This window comes from Drosophila suzukii, chromosome 3 (genome assembly GCF_043229965.1).
Source record: "Drosophila suzukii chromosome 3, CBGP_Dsuzu_IsoJpt1.0, whole genome shotgun sequence".
In the NCBI taxonomy this organism is placed as follows: domain Eukaryota; kingdom Metazoa; phylum Arthropoda; class Insecta; order Diptera; family Drosophilidae; genus Drosophila; species Drosophila suzukii.
In genome coordinates, this window is record NC_092082.1 from 66209216 (window position 1) to 66228505 (window position 19290).

General features: G+C 39.8%; 4 protein-coding genes and 1 pseudogene across 6 annotated transcripts; 2 read left to right on the forward strand and 3 right to left on the reverse strand.

Annotated features, from left to right (window-relative positions):
* Positions 1–5757: 5757 nt before the first annotated feature.
* CD98hc (CD98 heavy chain) lies at positions 5758–9718 on the reverse strand. Its single transcript, XM_036816797.3, has 6 exons — positions 9656–9718; positions 9572–9596; positions 9149–9262; positions 8447–8625; positions 6541–7817; positions 5758–6208 (listed from the first exon to the last, which is right to left on the reverse strand). Exons 1-6 carry the CDS (start codon positions 9701–9703, stop codon positions 5962–5964), a joined length of 1890 nt encoding a protein of 629 aa, XP_036672692.3. The 5' UTR covers positions 9704–9718; the 3' UTR covers positions 5758–5961.
* An 804-nt stretch (positions 9719–10522) lies between these two features.
* Os-C lies at positions 10523–11250 on the forward strand. 3 transcript variants are annotated; one of them, XM_070995512.1, is made up of 3 exons: positions 10523–10680; positions 10733–10904; positions 10971–11250. In XM_070995512.1, exons 1-3 carry the CDS (start codon positions 10552–10554, stop codon positions 11096–11098), a joined length of 429 nt encoding a protein of 142 aa, XP_070851613.1. In that variant the 5' UTR covers positions 10523–10551; the 3' UTR covers positions 11099–11250. The 3 variants fall into 3 exon arrangements, with proteins under 3 accessions (XP_070851613.1, XP_016925076.3, XP_016925078.3); XM_017069589.4 differs by having other exon boundaries at positions 10524–10680; positions 10959–11250; XM_017069587.4 differs by having other exon boundaries at positions 10733–11250.
* Positions 11172–12029, reverse strand: Sfp84E (Seminal fluid protein 84E). The gene is made up of 2 exons (XM_065865774.2): positions 11939–12029; positions 11172–11869 (listed from the first exon to the last, which is right to left on the reverse strand). Exons 1-2 carry the CDS (start codon positions 11939–11941, stop codon positions 11333–11335), a joined length of 540 nt encoding a protein of 179 aa, XP_065721846.2. The 5' UTR covers positions 11942–12029; the 3' UTR covers positions 11172–11332.
* A 1976-nt stretch (positions 12030–14005) lies between these two features.
* On the reverse strand, positions 14006–15516 carry LOC136116997 (zinc finger protein 3 homolog). The gene is made up of 4 exons (XM_070996449.1): positions 15288–15516; positions 14713–14962; positions 14169–14659; positions 14006–14110 (listed from the first exon to the last, which is right to left on the reverse strand). The coding sequence occupies exons 1-4, from the start codon at positions 15459–15461 to the stop codon at positions 14006–14008; spliced, it is 1020 nt and encodes a 339-aa protein (XP_070852550.1). The 5' UTR covers positions 15462–15516.
* Positions 15517–18173: 2657 nt separating this feature from the next.
* Positions 18174–19217, forward strand: LOC118878025 (uncharacterized; annotated as a pseudogene).
* Positions 19218–19290: the final 73 nt, after the last annotated feature.

Genomic DNA, 19290 nt, shown 5'->3' on the forward strand with positions numbered 1-19290 from the left:
GCCGTCCATTGACGTCTCCGCCTGCATGTGTCGATCGTAAATCTGCACTCTCGCCAGACTCTCTGCCTTTTTCTCTTTCCCTGGCTCTCTGGGCGGGAGAAGAAGCAGCGCCAGATACGGGGAGAATCGGGTTTTAACGTCTAGCCAACGATATAGGTCGAACCACACAGCTGGGCTTCGGCCTGCTCCGAATATTGATGACACCTTCAGACGAACCGATTTGCGTGTGTCGCACTCGCATTTATCACATTCAAAGGTCCCTTTCATCGTCAGCCGTTTTATTAGTCGGGATCGTTTATTCAGTCCGCAGGAGATAATTGAACTGAGGCTTGGCTCCATTAAAGTTACTTTCGCCCCCAGGCGGTGCACGCAACTTTCAAGCCGATTCCCAAAAATGTTCGAAAGGTTACTTGGTACGAGAAGGGCCTTGCCCGCCCTTTCGGTAGTTTCTCATCGGTAAGCGAGTTGAAGTGGAAATTATGGTACCCCCGTCAGGAGTTATGAAAATAATATTAATCATCTCCGATCCCTTATTTGAATAATATTTCAAAATTGAAAGCCCTTTATAAATCGATTTTTGTTAAATTTAAATTTTGAAAAGGGTTTTTAGTGGGATCTGACTTTATTTTTTTTTAAGAACCGGTAGGTCTTTTGGACCACTGGGTTTGAACTTAGTTATTGATGTTTCGGAGACAAATATCTTGAGGTTTCAATTAAAATACATCTTAATAAAGGATACAAAATTATTGGAAATTTAGTTTATTTTCAAAATAAAATTATACTACCTTTCTTTTTTATATATAGGTATTGTGTTTGTCAGATCTTAGTGCAGATAAATTCCTTTTAAGTATCGAATATATATTTATATCATTTGGTAATGTTCCGTGGGCCCACCGGTGGAATTTACAGAACTACATTAGCGCATTTTCAGCATACTCATGCCAAGGGTCTCACGCATTTTAGCCAACATTATGGCCGAGTGTCGAAAGAGCGTGGCTGGAGGCATCTGCAGTTGCAATCTCATAAATCAATTAGCGAAGAGCGGAGCGGAAAGAGTATCTCGCAGATACGGAGTCCAATCCGAATCCGAATCGAAACTCGTTTGGATGTATTCGCTCTCAAAAAACGCCAACAAACTTGTGGCAGAACGGCAAACAAAAATACTCGGACCAGAGGAGCAGAGAAAATGCAAATGGTAAAGAAACCGGCAAATATTTATTTATGATTTTCTCTCTCGCTCCCTGTTCCACTCTCTGCATCTGGCAGATACTCTACCTCAACTCTTTTTCAAAGTGGGATCCGTGGCCGTGCGACCCCCGCATCGATCAGCTTGCATTCAGCATGTTTTATTTTTAACGATTCCACATACACCGCAACCATCGGTGGCAATTGCAAACATTTATACAAATTGACGTTTAGCTGTCGCAGTTGTCACCTCGAAAGCCGCACCAAAGATACACGACACACCGACGACATCGGGGAATGCTGCCAAGTGCGCGGCGCAGAATTCTCCGGATGACCCGGCGAGGTAATGGTAACCCAAGTTGCCGACCGCAGTCTGTCTCCGCAGATATTGCCCCACGCTCCCCATCCCCAATCCCAATTCCAGCCTCACTCGCATTGCCATGGCCCATTCCCCGCCAGCGGCTCGTGTTCGTGTTTTATAATTGTTATGGCCATTCTACAAGTTGTTGTACATTGTTAGCGGCTTGGAAGGAGGGCTTTTAGTTGCGATGAGGCTTGGTGTGCGGTGCGGGTAAAAAGGTGCACAGGGAAAAATAAGATCGATGGCAAAGAAAAGTTTGAATTAAAACTTTAAATAAAGTTACTCTCAGGGAGGTCCCACAAATCTAAAAATATTATATCTAAATTCCTAACAAGTACTGATACTTTGAAGCTCAAAAAAAAGATTAACAGAGTCAAACCATTTTAAAGGCACAAAGGTGTTGAAGATATCTGAAGCACCGCCAAGTCCAATAAAAAATGTAAAAAAATACCACTTCTACCTAAAACTTTATAATCTGTTGCAAAGCAGATAATTTCATCAGGGTCCAAAACCCTTTGCTTTTATTTAATAATTATATTTTAATACTTTTATATTAAACTTAAGTGCTAAAATTATATTTTTGGCATTTTCTTTCAATTAAATGTATACTTCCCCTGTATGACATGTTACAGATAATAAGTAAAGTCGTTAAAATAATATAAATTGTTTTCTGTACACCTGGGTAGCCCTTAGAGTTGCTTAGGCGTGCGAATCGCACAGATGTCTGGCGCCAAGTTCGGAAATGTATATCAACCGCTGTCAGTTTGCATTTCCTCTGAAAGCCTAGTTCGGAACGGATCGAGTGCATATCTACACGAAGACAAAACTGCTTCCGTGAAATTGTTCAACCTGGCGATGATGAATTATGTAAAGAATTTTGGAGCTCGTCTAAAGTAATTTTGATTAAATCTTGAATTATAAAAGTAGACATGAGGTTAAGTTAAACAGATAAGAGCAATTAGGCAACAAATTCTTAACAACCTTATAATACATTATTTTTCAATTTAACAATTATTTATTAGGTCTTACTTACAATAAAATTGAATAATATTTACAATGTGTAATTGATATTTTAAATACTAATATGGACTTTTATAATAACTTTGTGTATATAATTTGTTATAATATTTTCGTTATGCAGACATAAATCTTTACGTTGTGTTTACCTTTTTTTGGGGCATGCTATACATGCTCGAAACACACGTCGCTTGCTTTTTGATCTTGCTTCTTCGGGCTCTTAGCCTTGTTAATTTTCAGCCCCCCTCTCGTCCAATCGATGGGAAATTTGAGATGTTTTTGAAGCCGAGCAAATTGGTAGCTTAATGACAAATGGGGTGCCAAAAAACGTGTTTTATGTTCATAACCAAGATACGCAGAGTTATTTAAAGCGGCCAGGCACAAGATTCCGTGAGGCAAAAACAACGACGAGGAGATAGAATGGAGCAGTCCTCGAAAGCGAGGGCAATCTGCATATAGAACGTAACCAAAGGACAAACCTTTTAACCGACCAGCGGGAGGAATCCGGGTGGAAATGGAAAGGGACTGAGGATGAGGATGAGGATGAGAACTGCTCTTCAAGGAAGGGGTCTCGAACCGAGAGTAATTTACGCCTGCATGCAAATTGAAAAACAGTCGAGAGCAGGCACTGGACATATGGGATTGGGAACCAGGATTGAGATGGGTAGGAGTTCCGGGCTGATTGAGCGCCGGGGTGATGCATTTTAAAACAAATTGGCACAGTTTGTGAGAGGTGGCCGGTCGGTCTGGTCTGTCCTGGTGATATGGCGATGGTGATGGAGATGGTGATGTGTTGTGCGTGGCGTGTTTGTCACTCAATTAGATGCAACTCATTTAGCCGCTCTCGCATTTGGCCGCCATTTGTGTGCACAAAATGTTAATCAAAGCCTGATGGGATTTTTTAGGCCAACTAATGATGCCATGCTGTGAAGAGGACATAGTTGGGGGGATGGGCTGGATTGCCAGGGCTGGCACAGACATATTGATGACAGTCGCTCAATTAATATGCAAAATTTATGCATGGGAAAGTTCAAAACAAACAAACGAACACCACCAACAACATAGAGCTAAAAAAGTAGGAGAAGCAAGAAAAAAGGGGGATCGCGTGTCCGATAAAAAATCAATACAAATTAGCCGACTCATTTTGTTGTTTTTGCCCATCGAATTGAGTTGTTGTCACTGGTGCGTATGTGCCCCATAATCCGGTGTAATGCCTTCAAAGGAAGCTAAAGCTGCTATCGTGCGTGTCATCTATGACACCTATGAAATGGGGTATCAAGTGTTTCTTCTCTCTATTAATATGCCGACTTGAACTACATTTAATTTGTTTAAAAACATTTTATTTTTCAAGGGTATACCTAACTTAATTATAAAATACATAAAACCTGCCACATATGTAAGCATTACAATTATTAAGCAATTAGGAGGAAGCATGCAACATAAAACACGCCATTATTATTTAAGATACACAAAATTAAATAAAGGAGATGAGTATGTGACCCCTAATCCCATGTTTTACCATGAAAAGGGCGCTTTAACTGCTATTCAATGGGATATTCTTTCCTTTTGAGTTTCGTGGTAATATGCAGATTAAAAATGGATTGCGTTTTTCTAGGAAGATTAAATTCTAAAGGGTATATTTAAAATAATTAAAATATTTACATCAACTGCAACATAGTGTATGCACTAAAACTGTTAGTCAATTAACAGGAAGCATGCAACATAAGACACGCCAAAATCAATTGGGATATGTAATTTATCATTAAACTTAAATAAATGAGATGCAGATCGTGACATGTGTTATAATCTTAATAAATTGTATTTTCCTTATTTCCTTATTTTACGGAAAATACATGTGTAAAATTAAAGAACGCTTTTTCGAGGGTCTTTGCTTTGTTCAAAAACAAAACAATATTTAACAATAATATACGAAACCTGCTTGACCTTGAAGATATCAATCTAAAATGTAGAGGATTAAACACAACTAAAGCTAAGCATTTAATCCCCTGGCTTATCACAAGGACATGGCCAGGATGTAAATAAAAACTTTATTTAAAATCGGTTGGCCCATGCCCCCTGCTCTCCTGACATCGCAACAGATGTGTGTTGCACATTGCAATTAAATCAGTGGCCAGCCCGAGGTGGCCTGTCCTGAAGGGTTGGTGCTGCATTTGATGACTGCCTGATGGAAAAGTTGTAGCGACAAAATAATTTCGCAGCGGACAAGGCCAGGTCCAAAGTTGTGGGTGGAAGTCAGTTGGGTGTGTGTGGGAAAAGGGGCGGAATGCCAGTTCAGAAGTTCGCAGCTCCGAGGTAATGATGATATGGACGATGATGACGACCTGCGCAACAATAGTTTGCATCTCAGAGATACCCAAAATGAAGTTGTTCTCCTCGGTCGTCGCTTTTTCTTGTTATTGTAGCTGGCTTGCCGCAATCAACTGCACTGCATGTTGCGGTTCCTCGAACAAGTCGCCTTTTCCTGCACGCTGGTGTTTGTGTATCTAATCACATTAGCACGTGCGCATATCCTTTTGGCCTTTTGGTGGTGTAGTGCAGTGTAGATGGGGACGAAGTCCTTGCTCCCCAGGCTGCCATTTGGGGCCAGGACTGTGCAAACTAAAAACATTTTGGCCGCTTTGTTTTTGGCTCATTTCGTTTGTCGATTTTGATTATTTGTCTGTGGCTGCCCGCACAGACTTTTGTTCCTGCCAGCTCTCCCAAACTATTTGTATCTCAAAGTTGGCCCACCCACGTATGCCACATGCATACGCCAGCTATTTTCTTTGAGCACTTCAAACTTTTCCACAAAGACTAAATAATTTCGCTTCAAGTCTGGCATTAAATTTGAATAGAGAATACTTAAAAATTTTGACGTGATCAATGCGTTTGACTAACTTTGTTTAAGGCCGCACGGAAAACATATGCTATGTTCTCGTCTATTGTAAAGCCTTGTAGACCACATAATTTAAGTAGTTTGAATTTGAATTTATCGTTAGCTAAAGTTGCCATTCTGTTAAAGCTCAGTGTTGCCAGATGCTGGGCGCTGCCAGAGTATATTTAATCGAGAACTATCGTTGCCAGACTTCAACATTTAGAACATGGTTATTCAAATAAAATTGCATATCGTTCAGTTAGTTTATCCAAAGGAAGTACCATTCTATATTAAAAAGGGTTAAGTAAAACACCATGTATTTTTAAATGCAAGCAAATATTGTGTTTATTTTTTAGCAATCGCATGAACAAGCTTGGAACTTCGAAAAGTTCTTAACAAATAACTTTTTAATTTTGTTTGGCGGCTTTAAATCTCAACGGTTAGCAAGTTACTTCTTTATACATTTTCTGTATATTTTATGCAATATTTTATACGTTGCTGATTTGTTGCAGGTACAACCACCTTACTCCGCCTTCTCTGGCACGTATGTCAGGATAATGCTGGAGTGCGGGGCCACCTTGAGGTCCTTGAGATTCACGCGACCCGAGTGGGACACCTTGTTGGCATTTTCCACGTTGTTATTGTATTTCTCGCTGAAATAGGAAACTGTCATCTTGTCAGGCAGATTCTTGGGGATAGTGAAGTTGCTCGCTTGAGGCAAGTCGGTGGGATTGAAAATGACAAAGTAGCCGGGGTTTCCAGACTTGATCCTGCGGGGAAATACAAAAAATTCGGTTAGATCATGTGTGTTTAAATAGGTAAATCGATATTAAAAATATATTGCAAAAAAGAGGCACCTAATAAAACTAATACAATTTTCAATCAAATTGCAAATTCTGAAGCTATTTTCAAAGTTCACCAATAAAAAAAAAGTAATTGTTTTACTATAACAAAAAAAGTTTGAATAAATTTGATAATTTAATTACTTCTATTATAAATATACTATTTTTGCATATTCATTTACCTCTGCCTTCAAGTGGCAAGCATTGAGAATTGGACAAAAGTTAGTAACAATAAAAATAAGATCATTAAAAGGAATTACCTGGAGAAGGCAACCAGCGGATCGGCCTGGTAGTATGAGAGTTCCCCGTGCATGTAGGATGCAGACTTGCGCAGAACCGTGATCTGCCTGTAGGTCTCCTCGGTGATATTCTGGTAAGCCACAGCGCCCACAGGAACCACGGGCACACCGGGCAGCAGGGATACGAACATGGCCAGAGCGGATGGATCCTGCGGGGTTTCCAGGCTGACGTCCGCGAAGTTCCATTGCAACCAGCTGTTTTTGCCCGACAGATCGAATGTATTCTCCAGATCTTTCTGCAGCGATTTCTTTGGCTTTGGTTCGCTGAGCACCTTGACAAGGTCGCCGTAGATGGGTATATCGATACCATAGGCATCGGGAACCGTGCTCAACTTGTAGGCCTGCGGCTGTATGACATCCTCGGCAACCGACAAGAAGCCCTCTTCAGACGCATTCTTTACAATGCTAAGATAATCATAAAGCACATCTCCAAGGCCGGATTGGAAAGTAGTCTGCTTGTGGTCGTAGAAGCCGTAGTCACCGGGTCCCCAGTTGCGGTCCTTCGGCACGGCTGAGGTCACCTCATTTTCGAGACCGTCGGACAGTACAAAGAACTTCGTGTTTTTCAGGCGGAAGCCGTGAACGCCCAATCCAACCAGATGCTTCAAGACGCCGCCGAATTCGTTCCTAATGAAAGTACTGTTCATCTTGAGGTCGAAGTAGCCGTCTTGGAACTGGGAGAGCACATAGCTGTCTTCCAGCTTCTCCCAGGCGCTGCGATTGCCGCCCACCTTGAGCCAGTTGTTGGGTGGGCTGGATCCTCCGCTCACCCAAACAAAGGCGGATCGCTTCTCTGGGTTGGCAATGGCATCCTGCACCAGCTGCGATTCCTTGGCCACGTAGTTGGGCGTCACGTCCAGAATAATCCTGGTATCGCTGCCCTGGTACAGGGCCACCAGGTGCTTGATCTGCTCCTCCACCTCGGGCTTCTTCACGTCATACGTCAGGGCAGCAGGCAACTCATAGATGGCTCCGGCGCTAACGATCTTCTTGGCAACCTGAATATCCTCCCTACTGCAGGTATCAACACTGCCGAACTTGGCATGTGGTCCACGCTTGTACCAGGGTAGTGGCTGCGGGGCAGCGCACTTGGGAGCTCCAATGATAATCAGGATGGCACCCACAAGCATTCCCACCCAAATGGCCCAGAATCCCACGAAGAAGATCCAGCGCAATCGGACCCAGAATGGGTCGTTGGCATACTTCATGAGCTCCTCCTTGCTCATGCCAGTGAAGGCCTGCAACGAGGAAAGACGAGATTACAGAAAATCAAATTACTCAGGCTTTGAACAACAATGTGACGAATAAAAATTAAATTAGTTTGAATAATACGATAAGTTAAAAAAAGCGAATTAAACAAAAAAACTCTACAACATGTCATTTTACTCTTATAGAGGGAACAAGAATATACATATTTCAGCAGAGTTATAACCCAAATCATGGACATTTTCTGGCATATTTATATATTTTTGAGTTTGTATGTTCAAACCCATTTTGGATTCGACTTATTTATAAATTAACAATAATAAACATTTACTTCAATCCTGAATTCAAGAATAAATTTTGTCAATTAATAAAAGTGGAATCAATAAATGCGAATGTAGAATACATATATTCAAAGAAAGTGTGTATACTTATTAAAGGTCAAGACAATGTCGACGACCACGAAATAAATGTGAATACAGTGTAGCATCCAAAACTCGAACTTCATTAATTTGAAATATAATATTAATTATTCAAAAATTAAAAATCTTTTTTTCTTGTCATATATTGAATTTTGGCTAACAAGGACTAAATTTTTTAAATAATATACATTTTGAACTGAAAGTTGAATTAATAAAGAATTATAGTTAAAACATCTACTCACGGGCTTGCCTCCGTTGACGGTTCCGATGTCGATCTTGGCATCTCCGTTCTGGTGATCGCCCTTGACGAACTTCACCTCATCCCGGCGCTCGGCCAGCTTGTCCTCCACTCCATTCAGGCCCAGCATCTGCTCGTCGGCGCCATCCCCGTGGGCCACCTTCTCATCCTGCACCATGTCGACTGAAAAGTGAACGATTTAACAATAGAATGGTTAATTGGCTCTAATCAGATTCAATTAAGCTCAAACGCGAAGCTCAAGCATTGAGACTTTCTCTGGAGAACTGAGTCAAGCTTTGTTAGGTTAAGTAGAAATCAGAAGCCACATTTCGCTTTGTTTCCGAGAGAAGGGAATGGGAAATTTTCCGTCTGGAGTTTCCTTATGAATATCTGGCTGACGTCATAGGAAAAGAGCCACGCTTTGAGTTTGCGCTTGATGAGAAATTGGCTCGCTTTTGTTCTGGGACAAAATCAATATCATCTTTCGTTTTCTGTAGACCTTTCTTATCTCACGTTACTGATAAGGCGTACCCACACACCCACCATTACCCCATGCACATTCAAAACTGCCACGATACGTGACCTTTTATAGATATATAGATACTTAGATACATTTTTGTGAACGTTTCCAGTGGAAATTCGACGCATTGTTACGTCAGCCATGCCATTTTTCCCAGATGTAGATACAATTGCTTTGTTTAATTACCTTTTTCGGGGTTCGCACTGGCTCCCAGGAATTTATCTTCGGCTATAGTTTTGTACACTTCTGTGGAATCGGGTGGGGTTTCAGCAGCTGCGTTGATTGTACTTTCAGACACGCCTAAAATTAGAGCACCAGGATTTTTAGTGACGAGCGTTGAAAATGTGCGGATGTGCGGATGTCAAAATATTTTATGAATGCACGCCAGTGTGACCGCGGAATCATCTGTCAACTATACCGTTCGGCGCGAAAAATTTATATTTTTTATAAATTTACCTATTTTTAAAATACCCCAAACGGTCACTCTTTAAAGAAATGAAATCCAACCAACTAACAGAGCAATTGGAAGACCCTTGGACCTCTGACAAAAGCCCGTCGCTGCAAAACTAAAGGGCGGGAAATTTGAATTGTTCGTTCATTAAAACTTACCAGTAGGTGGAAGTGTGACAGAGTTCTGAAATAAAAGTGTTTTTAACTTTAGAATTTAAAACTTATTTGATTGATTTTACTTACTTTGCTGGTACCACCACCCAAACGTTTTAAGCGTGATAATAGATTCATGGCTATGGTTTTTACTCAGAGTTTTACTGGGGTTTCTTTTATTTTTCTGTAAGTAAAAAGTAAGTATAAATAAAAATTTGTTGCTTTAATTTCAACAAATGATACAATTAGGCAGGGAATTAACATTTTCTTTGTATTATGGTTTATTTAGTTAAAATCAAGCTGGTGATGTTGAAGTTAAAATCAAAACTCGTTTATAATATGCAGACATTTCATCTTTAAAGCATAAATTAATATACAGAACCGAATACAATGTCTTGAACGATTATAGTCTAAGCTATTTCACCATAAACTAGTCAAATTTATCTGCTATTCTCGGCACTGACTGGTATCTTTCACTGCGACCTGCCCGACAAGAGGTCTGATTCGCGACTAAAGCTGCATTTTTGAGCTGCCAGTGCATCGCTCCCAGAGGCACAGCCCCGATCGGAATCGCTCCTCGAGTTTGATTTAATTATACATGTGAACGAAACGCGTTCCGTGTGCGTAAGTACGATTTATGGCCTGTGGCGATTGAGCCGGGCCCAAAACTACCTGTCTGCGTGGCAGCTTACCTGAGCTCTCTCGCTCGCCCAACTGACAAAGTGGTGGATTGGATCGGGTTTTGTGGCCCGCCAGCCAGACCAGGGAAAAACTGCACTCGTCGGCGCATTCCTGGACAAATTTTTGCTGAGTTGCTGGGTGTCTGAAGAAGAGTCTGCCGACTCGACAAGGTTGCCTCGGCTAGAACTTAAATTAGTGTAGCTGGGCCAAACAGAAATTGATCAATTTCTGCATTACCCCGCATTACCTTTGTCCGATTAGGCGACATGCGAGAGTCATTAGCTTATTAAGTGGGAGCTATATATATGGCAGGCAGGTGCCTGATTCCCCACCAAGTTGACAAAATGGGTTTCCACATGGGACGACAGCTGCTGCTCTCCGGATTCCTGCTGGTGATGCTCCAAGTGGTGACCCAAACGCAGGCCAGGCCACAGGTGACTAGCGAGGATTATCAATTCAAATCTGAGTGTTTCATCCCACCAACAGGATGTGATCACAGTGGCCGGCGAGGAGACAGAGGTGGTCATCAAACAGGAGGGCGATGGCGATGACGACGACTCCTCCTCGGAGGAAACAGTCGAGGATTCAGAGGAGAACAGGCGCAGGCGGCGGGAGGTGAACACCGACAATACCCCGTTGGGTCGAGCGGCCATTCCAGGTTTGCCAGATCCGGCCACCATAATCAAGATCGCTGAGCTTTTTCAATCCGTAGGCGAGCAAATAGTCCCCATCCTGGTGGAGGCTATTCTGCCCAGCGTGGATGAAGGGGGCGATCGCTTCGCCAGATCCCTGCAGTTCCTTAAAAACTTCGGTCCCGGACTGGAATCTTTTGCCACCGAGAAGAACGATTAGCTCAGTTAACTAAATAGTGGCACAAAGTGAAAGAACTCGTTTGACTTTGGTATCTGGACAGTGGATTAGACTAGGATGTCGTTTGGTTTCATGAGTTTCTTAAAAATAAAATCGTTGACCTACTTTTTCTGTTATGGTACAACCCAAATTCAGTGAATTACTTAAACAATAATCAAAATTACCAGACTTCTTTGAAAATTAATAATATTTATTCTCGCAATCAAAATTGCTGTGTTATTTGATATGCTTCGTCTCCACTACTTCGTTATCCGCACTGGTAAGAACATAAACACTATGGAATCCAGGTCTTTCCCTGCATTTTCTTTCAAACCGCCCAAATATAATGTCAATGACGACGTCCACGGCTTCCGACAAGCTCCCTCCACATAAAAGTATTTCCGTAAAGACTCTGTGGATAAGTGGGTGGATGGGTTTGTCCAGACACACTTCGTGAAGTCGATCCAAAATTCCGCCGATCATGCCACGAATCACATGGCTAACCAAATTCTTTTCCTTAAATATATCCTGGCAGTGATTATACATCTTTTCCGTAAGATCGCCCAATTTAAGTTTGCTTTTTGCCGCTGCCGCTGTCGTTGCCGTTGCAACTTCAGTAGCCCCAGCAGTTTCGTTAGTTCTGCCCCTAATGGAAGCATGCTTTGGTTTTACCAAACTTCGGTGATGCCCTCTCAGAGCTGTTCTACTAGCTTCCGAAATTTTGGGCAGAATAACTAGTAGTATGCAGTATATAAATACGATGACGTAGAGTCTCTGAAAAATGAATAAATTTAATTCCACTACAATATATATGACTTGATAACTTTCAGAGAACTACATTACCATCTTTATCGTTTTCCGTTCTAATTCCAATTGATATTCATCTGCTGATCTCGAAATGCTTTTCGTTTCGCTTAATTATGATGTTTCGCTTAAAGGCCAAAACTAATATTTTAAGACGACAATTTAACACCTCTTTTAACACATTTGTATTGTTTATTTTCTTATTTGGTATGATATATTTTTCTTATAAGTAGTAACATCATTTGGTTTTCCATAAATCTGTACAGAACCCTCATAAAAACACACATTGGTTGCAAATGTGATAATGAAAGCTTTGAAAGCATTCTCAGTATTCGGTGGTCATGTGCGTGTGCTTAATATTCCCAATCGAGTGTATCTTCATTAAGGCCCTAGGTAATAAGACTCGATCGGAAGCTGTTCATTAGCTCCTAATGAAATAATTATGCGAGGCGCCTTGTTCATGTTCCTGTCTGCTTTCTGAAAACAATGTATTGGTTAATAATTTGCATAAACTCAAAGTACAAGGTTCTGCTGGATCGTTTTTTCCAAGGCCTGCATCAGAAGATGTATGCCCATACATTTTCTCATTAACCTTAATGACCTGACATGCCTACAATTCCTGCAAAAATTTTACTTTGTTTTTCTGACTTCTTTTGGGGGCGTGGCTACTTGATATCACCCCGTTCCAAGGTCAAATACCTTTATGTTGAACCTTGTTTTGAAGTTTCAAGCATTTTTTCTACTCCAAGTGTGTACACGAATTGCAGGTTATCAGATCAAAATGAGTTGTTGTTGTTGATATTGAAAATAAAATAATTTTAAGATATTGTTTAAGCGTCGAATAAGGTTTATTATTTAATAAAGACATAAATCTTCCCACAATTAAGCATCACCCAAAAATTAAAAATTCAAAGATTTTTGAGTTAATTGCGACTTTTATTTAACTTGGGAGAATATTTCTTTTACCTTTTAAAATATTTCTCTAACTTGGTAAAGTATTTACTATTTTCTTATTTATTTTAAAAGTCCCCAAAGTCCTCAAAATGTTTAGAGTTTAGGACGAATACTTTTGGCTGTATTAAGGACAGTAAAATAAGTATCGCTACTCAGCTGAATACCAGTTAAGTAAAATTATTCGGTATATTCTTCACTTGTTCTTTGCTTAGCAAATTATGATGGAAAATCTCGAAGTTCAGACTAAGCTTTATCATGCAAATATTTTAGAAATGATTTTGGCAAACTTAAAAATAAGTCTTTCTTAAGACTAATTGCATTGTCCTTCAGGCAAGCTAAAGAATATATTTTCTTAGGCTCATTTTGAATAAGCGACAAAGAAACATAATATAAACCTCTTTCATAATTTGAAAATGTTGGTTTCTCAGTATGATGTAATGTTTTTTTCGACTGAAACTATAAGCCAGTTAAATTCGTCTGTCGAAACTGACAATAAAAAGTTCTCCTACTCTTCTTTTTCAGATTTCTGAGAGAGAATTGTCCACTGAATAAAAGAATTTGTGTCTCATGCCAACTTTCTTTGACAGATAAAAAGTGGCCTTAAGTCAAGACAACATTTGTGTAGTTCATCGCTTTGGCCAAAATTAGCTTTCTATCAGCTAGGCATCAATGTTTTCTCTAAAGTGGCTTTGACAATTATTTCTAGATTTAAACGAAGCAGTCAAAAGGGATGAGCACACACCGCATACGGGACATTACATAATAAATCTCCCTGCGAGCGTTACAATAGAGCCAAACCCGAATCAGCTGAACCAACAACAAGAGTTGGCCAACAGAATAGCAATTGATCCCTTAAGTATGCTATAATTTGCTTCGGGTACTTTAGGGTTAGCATTGTGTTGCATACTTTCAAGCGAAATGTCAAATGACAGCCATTTTATAGCTTTTTTTTACGTGCGCTTTTTGGGGATTTACGTTGAAATGTAAAAAGCAAAGCAAAAAGTAGAAAACGCCCTCGGCGGCCAGATTTGTCCCTACTCAACTTTCGTCATTCAATATATTTATGCTTCCACAATTTAAAAATTTAACGATTTCAAAATTAGCCCCAATCCAAAACAAAAGTAGATAATGAATATTAATATATATAACTGTTTATTCAAAAAGGTCAGGGAAGGACTCGTCCGCTATGAGACTCATTAAGTCGCCAACGGTCTCCGGCTCCGCGATCGGCTCTGCGCCTTGGGGGTTTATAAAAGCCTGTATAAGGAAATGGAAAGTTATAACCAAATAATATACAATATATATATCCACTTACCATTATTTTCTTATGAATCGAGCTGGACTTGTGCAGTCTTAAGTTGCGCTGCTCGACGAAAGTGCAGCCACACTCGCAGGCATATTTTTTTTCGTTTGTAATTGGCGGATGTCGATGGTCCCTGTAGCTCCTAATAGAGCAAAACAACTTGGTACACTCTTTGCAACCAAAGGTCCAATGGAAGTGCCTGATGATGTGGTTCCTCAGCTTCGTTTTGTTTTGAGCCTTAGCTCCACAGATTGGACACAAAGATTTTGCCTTCGAATTAAAAAACTTATCGATCCTCTCCTTTTCCTGGACGTGGTCGTCCAACTTCTCATGTTCTACTAGGGCTTTGTGGCTGTGGAGGATGACGCCGCACTCAAAGCAGTCATGCACTTTCTCTAGGTTGTCCCGGTAGACCTTGCGGATCTCATCCACGTTTAGTCCCCATGTCTTGGCTTGTGGGAACCATGAGACCTCGCCTGCCTTTAGGTCCTCGGTGTTTCGTACTGAAAAATAAGGAAGATTGTACATACTCATGGAGTAATAGGAATGAGCTTACTGTGGCTCAGAGGCTGCAACGGCGACGAGTGGGCGAGGGTCTCGGGTGAGCCATGGAGAGTTGTTGAGCTGGAGCCACTGGCCTCCAGCTCCTCGAAGGGTGACTGAGGATGGAAAGTTGTTTCGCTGGAGCCACTGGCCTCCAGCTCCTCGAAGGGAGAGTGAAGATGGAAAGTAGTTTCGCTGGAGCCACTGGCCTCCAGCTCCTCGAATGAGTTAGATTTCCGTCCTTTTTTTCCGGGTGTCTTAGGCTGGAATGCAATCAAATACATATGTAAAATTAAATATATAAGAAAAGACTCTATAAAATATTCTATATCCCAGAGTTAAAGAAAATACGATCAAAATCAAAGCACAATTTTTTAAAAATAATTATTTCATTAATTCTCAGACCGTTTCTTTGACAGTCGTCCGGTTTTGATACAATTTAAATCGAAATCCAGAACTAATTAAAAATTGTATTTCCAGGCGTAGGAGGTTATATTATGCTGAACAAGAATATATATACTTTATGAGGTGCAAACTTCTGACTTAAATCATAATACCCTCTGCAAGGGTATACAAATGTGGCCCTACCTCTTCTTCTTCTTCCCTCCGTCTCTTGGGGACACGGCCAGAATTTGCATCTCCGGCTGGCTCGGACAATTCCTTCAAAGACTTCAACACGTCCAAAATGGAGGTGTTGAGAAAGAGCGCCTCCGATCCCTTGATCTCTAGCACAACATCTTTGTTGTGGTACTTCAAATCCATATTAGAAAAATAGAACTCTGTATAATAGAACAAATTGTTTCCAGCAAATTTCCAATTATTTTTATTTATTATTTTAGCTTGATTCGCAAAAGTCAATGGAAAAAACAAAGTATTTAAAAGAATTCATTATTTTTTAAGAATAGAATAGAAATGCCATTGTTCACTTAATCTGCAAATTCAAAGTCGATTTCCGATAGGTACTTTAGCAAAATAAACAGTAGTTTTCTATCATCCTTCCCAACACTGGCATGGCTTTCTTTTTGTTTACAATTTTGCAAGCGGGACGACGAGATGGACGTGGATGAATCTTACGAGCTCCTAGAATCTGGTAATGTTGATGTTCCAGATATTGATGCAATGCAGGTATTACATGCCGTTAAATTTTTTAATCATTTACAGCTGCCTAATAGGCGCCGGATAGAAGAGGTGTCGGCGGCTACACTATCTTGGGCTAATGAAAAGATTAGCAAAGGATCCGTCTCTCTACTGGGAAGTCTGAATGCCAGGTGGGATTGGACGAAGCCCTTCAGCCTCCTGGTCGACGAGCTATGGCTACCGAAGGTAAGTTTTTATTTGTTTTAAGATAGTAGTGTAGTTATACCCGTTACTCGGAGGAAAGGGTATATTGGATTCGTCGGAAAGTATGTAACAGGCAGAAGGAAGCGCCCATAACGCCCATAATGTCTTCCGCCCACATATATGTTATAACCATATATTGATTTGAATCAACCATTTTCTCAGATTCCAGAGACTGAAATAAGTTACAGGGCATCCACCTACGCCATGCAGACCTTCGATGGGTCTCACTTTCAAATAGTATTTATTGAAGTTGTCCTTCGAAATACAGGCGAACGTAATAACAATGTGTTAAATTTAATTATTAACTTTTTAAAAGATAAAAATGTTAGTCATCTCTCGCTGGCGGTTATTTCTGACAACAATCCAATTAATGCTAAAAGGGTAGATTCTCAAGTCCCAAGACTTTGGGATTATAATCATTTAAAAGCAATAACAAATGTTTCGTTTACAGAAGTCTTATTAGGAGACTTGTATACAAAACCACTCTTCAAAGATAGTTTCAAAGACGTTTTTAAAAAATTTTTTGATTTGAATGAGACTACCACGCCATCTTATTTTAGGGACACTTTAAAAACAGAAATTTCTAATCTTCAGATAGCAACCTCTAGATTTTTTAACGTCTCGCCAGGGCCAGATGTTCTATTCCAGGCCCGCTATTTGAAAAACGATACCCTCGAGTCAGTAGGCCAGAGGTGGAGGATTGGCCTTAAATCAGCTTTGGAGGACCTTAAAATAACGAGAAATCAACTCGAGTCCCAAGGTGCGGAATTTTACCCACGGATCTGGGCGTCCTTTGCGGCATTGGAATTTCGAGTTGACATATTAAAGGGAGTTAACGATGAAACTGGACCTACTAGGAAAGACCAGAGCACGCAAACGGATGGATGATTTATATAGCATAGTAAAGTAGTAGTATATTATATAGTTTGTTCACGGGCGTTTAATTTCAGGAGGCAGTGCCGAGCGGCAGTTTTATCCAGATGTCTACATCTCGCGCGCTCGCACTGCCGTCCGCTCTCCCTCTCCATCTCTCCCCTAAGTATCCGCTCTGCTCTGGAGCGCTTAAGGGGGTATTCTAGTCTAGAGGCTCTAGTTTCGAGCCTTTTTTAACAATTAATTAAAACTAAACAATTGATATTTTTACTGTCGGGTTTTTTATCATTTGTTTATTTAACTTAGAAGAGTACATAAAATAAAATTTTAAAAAAAATATTTTTTTTTTCATCGAGCTATGCGTCCTTGAAGTAGAGAGGGAAAAAAAAAGGCCGTGTCCTCGTCGCCATGATTTCTACCCTTGTGGTCATTTGAAAAATAAAAAAAAAAAAGATTCTTAGTCAGTACGAATGTCGCTGTCATGAACCAGCCAAACTAAAAAAAAAAATTTTTTTCATAAAATGGCGGCCACTTAAAAAAAAGGTCGATTTTTTTACTAATTTTGTAATTTTATCGAATTTTTTAAAAATATTACAAATTTTAAATTCCAATTTTTTGTTGGTTCATGCGATAGAGAGATATTGAAAGAATATTCATGCCAAATTTTAAGTAAATCGGCTGATTAGAACTTGAAATATTATGGCTACCGTATCAGAAAAAGTAGTTTGGAGAAAAACGCGTTTAAAGTTTTACGTTAAATTTCAGGCAGTGTAACTGATAGAATAGCACGTATAACTTACATTATCTTAATCAGCCATAATTTTAAAAATAATTTGAATTTTGAATAATCCGTTTAGGGAGATATTTTTAAATATCTAAACTATCGAATTATGAAAAAAAAAATTTTCGATTTTTTCAAATTTCTAGACTAGAATACCCCCTTAAGTTAAGTTAGGCTTAATATGTATTTCATATAATACTCATTTTATTTTAGTTTTTGATTTGAAACTAACATTTTTATTTTATTTTACTTTCTCAAAATGTAAATGTGTTACAAAGTCGATTAGGCCTCTTGGGGATACGACTATAAAAAAAACGCGCCTACACCTCTACCTCCAAGGTGGTGTGGAAAAGAGCATCTTTGTTTCCTTTCTTTTCAGGATCAATGTATGATAGAGGAGCCAGGATCCCTAGGCCATAATCAAATCGATATCGCGCGCTGGACATATTTATTAACTGCATTGCAGAACATGAATTTCATTGATTTTATTGGCATTTTTTATTTTTAGCATAGGATGTCGCATCTCAGGGGATTGGGGCGACTACTAATCGCCGTGACCTTCTTCACGTGCGGAATCTTCGTCAACATTGGACAGCTTTTGCTGATTATTCTTGTGAGACCCTTCGACAAGCGACTCTCTAGAAGTCTTATGTACTACCTCCATTACTCTTTCTACAGCAGTAAGTAAGTATAAAATATATAATTTTAAAAAATGTTTTGGTTTTTGTCACATTTCCGGAGAGAATAGTTCCTGATAAGGTTAGCAAAATTGGTTTAGTTTCAATGTTTTTCAAGTTAAAAATATGCTTTTCTTCTATATTTAGACTTTTCTTTTAAAGTTTTCTAATAAGATCATTTAACAAAAGAGCATGAAGCTTATAAACCCTTATTAAAACATGAAATTGAGTTTAAAACAAGTATATTAATGTAGATACATAGAAATCAGGAATTTTATAAGTATTTTAATATATTTTTTAAATGTTCTCCCTTCTTAGTCCTAGTCTGTGTGGCAGAATGGTATGCAGGCAGCAAACTGCTGGTCTACATTGATCCCGAGGACGAGAAAAGGTTCTTTGGCAAGGAGCACGGACTGTTGCTGATGAATCACACGTACGAGACTGACTGGCTAACCGCTTGGATGATCACCAACTTCGACCGCAACTTCGAGAAGGACAAGATAGTGATCAAGAGTCAGCTTACTGAGGTGTTTTCCCATCCGGATCCGGTGTGGCTGTTACTCAATGCTGAGGGCACTCGCTTCACTGCCGCCAAGCACGAGTTGTCCGTGAAGTTTGCCCAGGAACGAGGTCTTCCCGTGTTCAAGAACCAAGGGATTCACCACCAGTCTTCCAACCATGCGGGGCATCTGTCCTGCCATCTACGACATCAACCTGGCCTTCAAGAAGAATGCTGAGGTAATGACTTTTAATTTGTTCGTGCTAGACAGAAAAAGGTGTTTAAGTTCCATTGAAAAATCCAAAGTAATAATTTTATATTGCAGAAAATAGTTCAATTTAAACATTTAACTTTTAGTGATCTTAAAGGCAACTTAACTGAATGAAAGAAGTATAATAATTTTGTAATATCATTTTATTT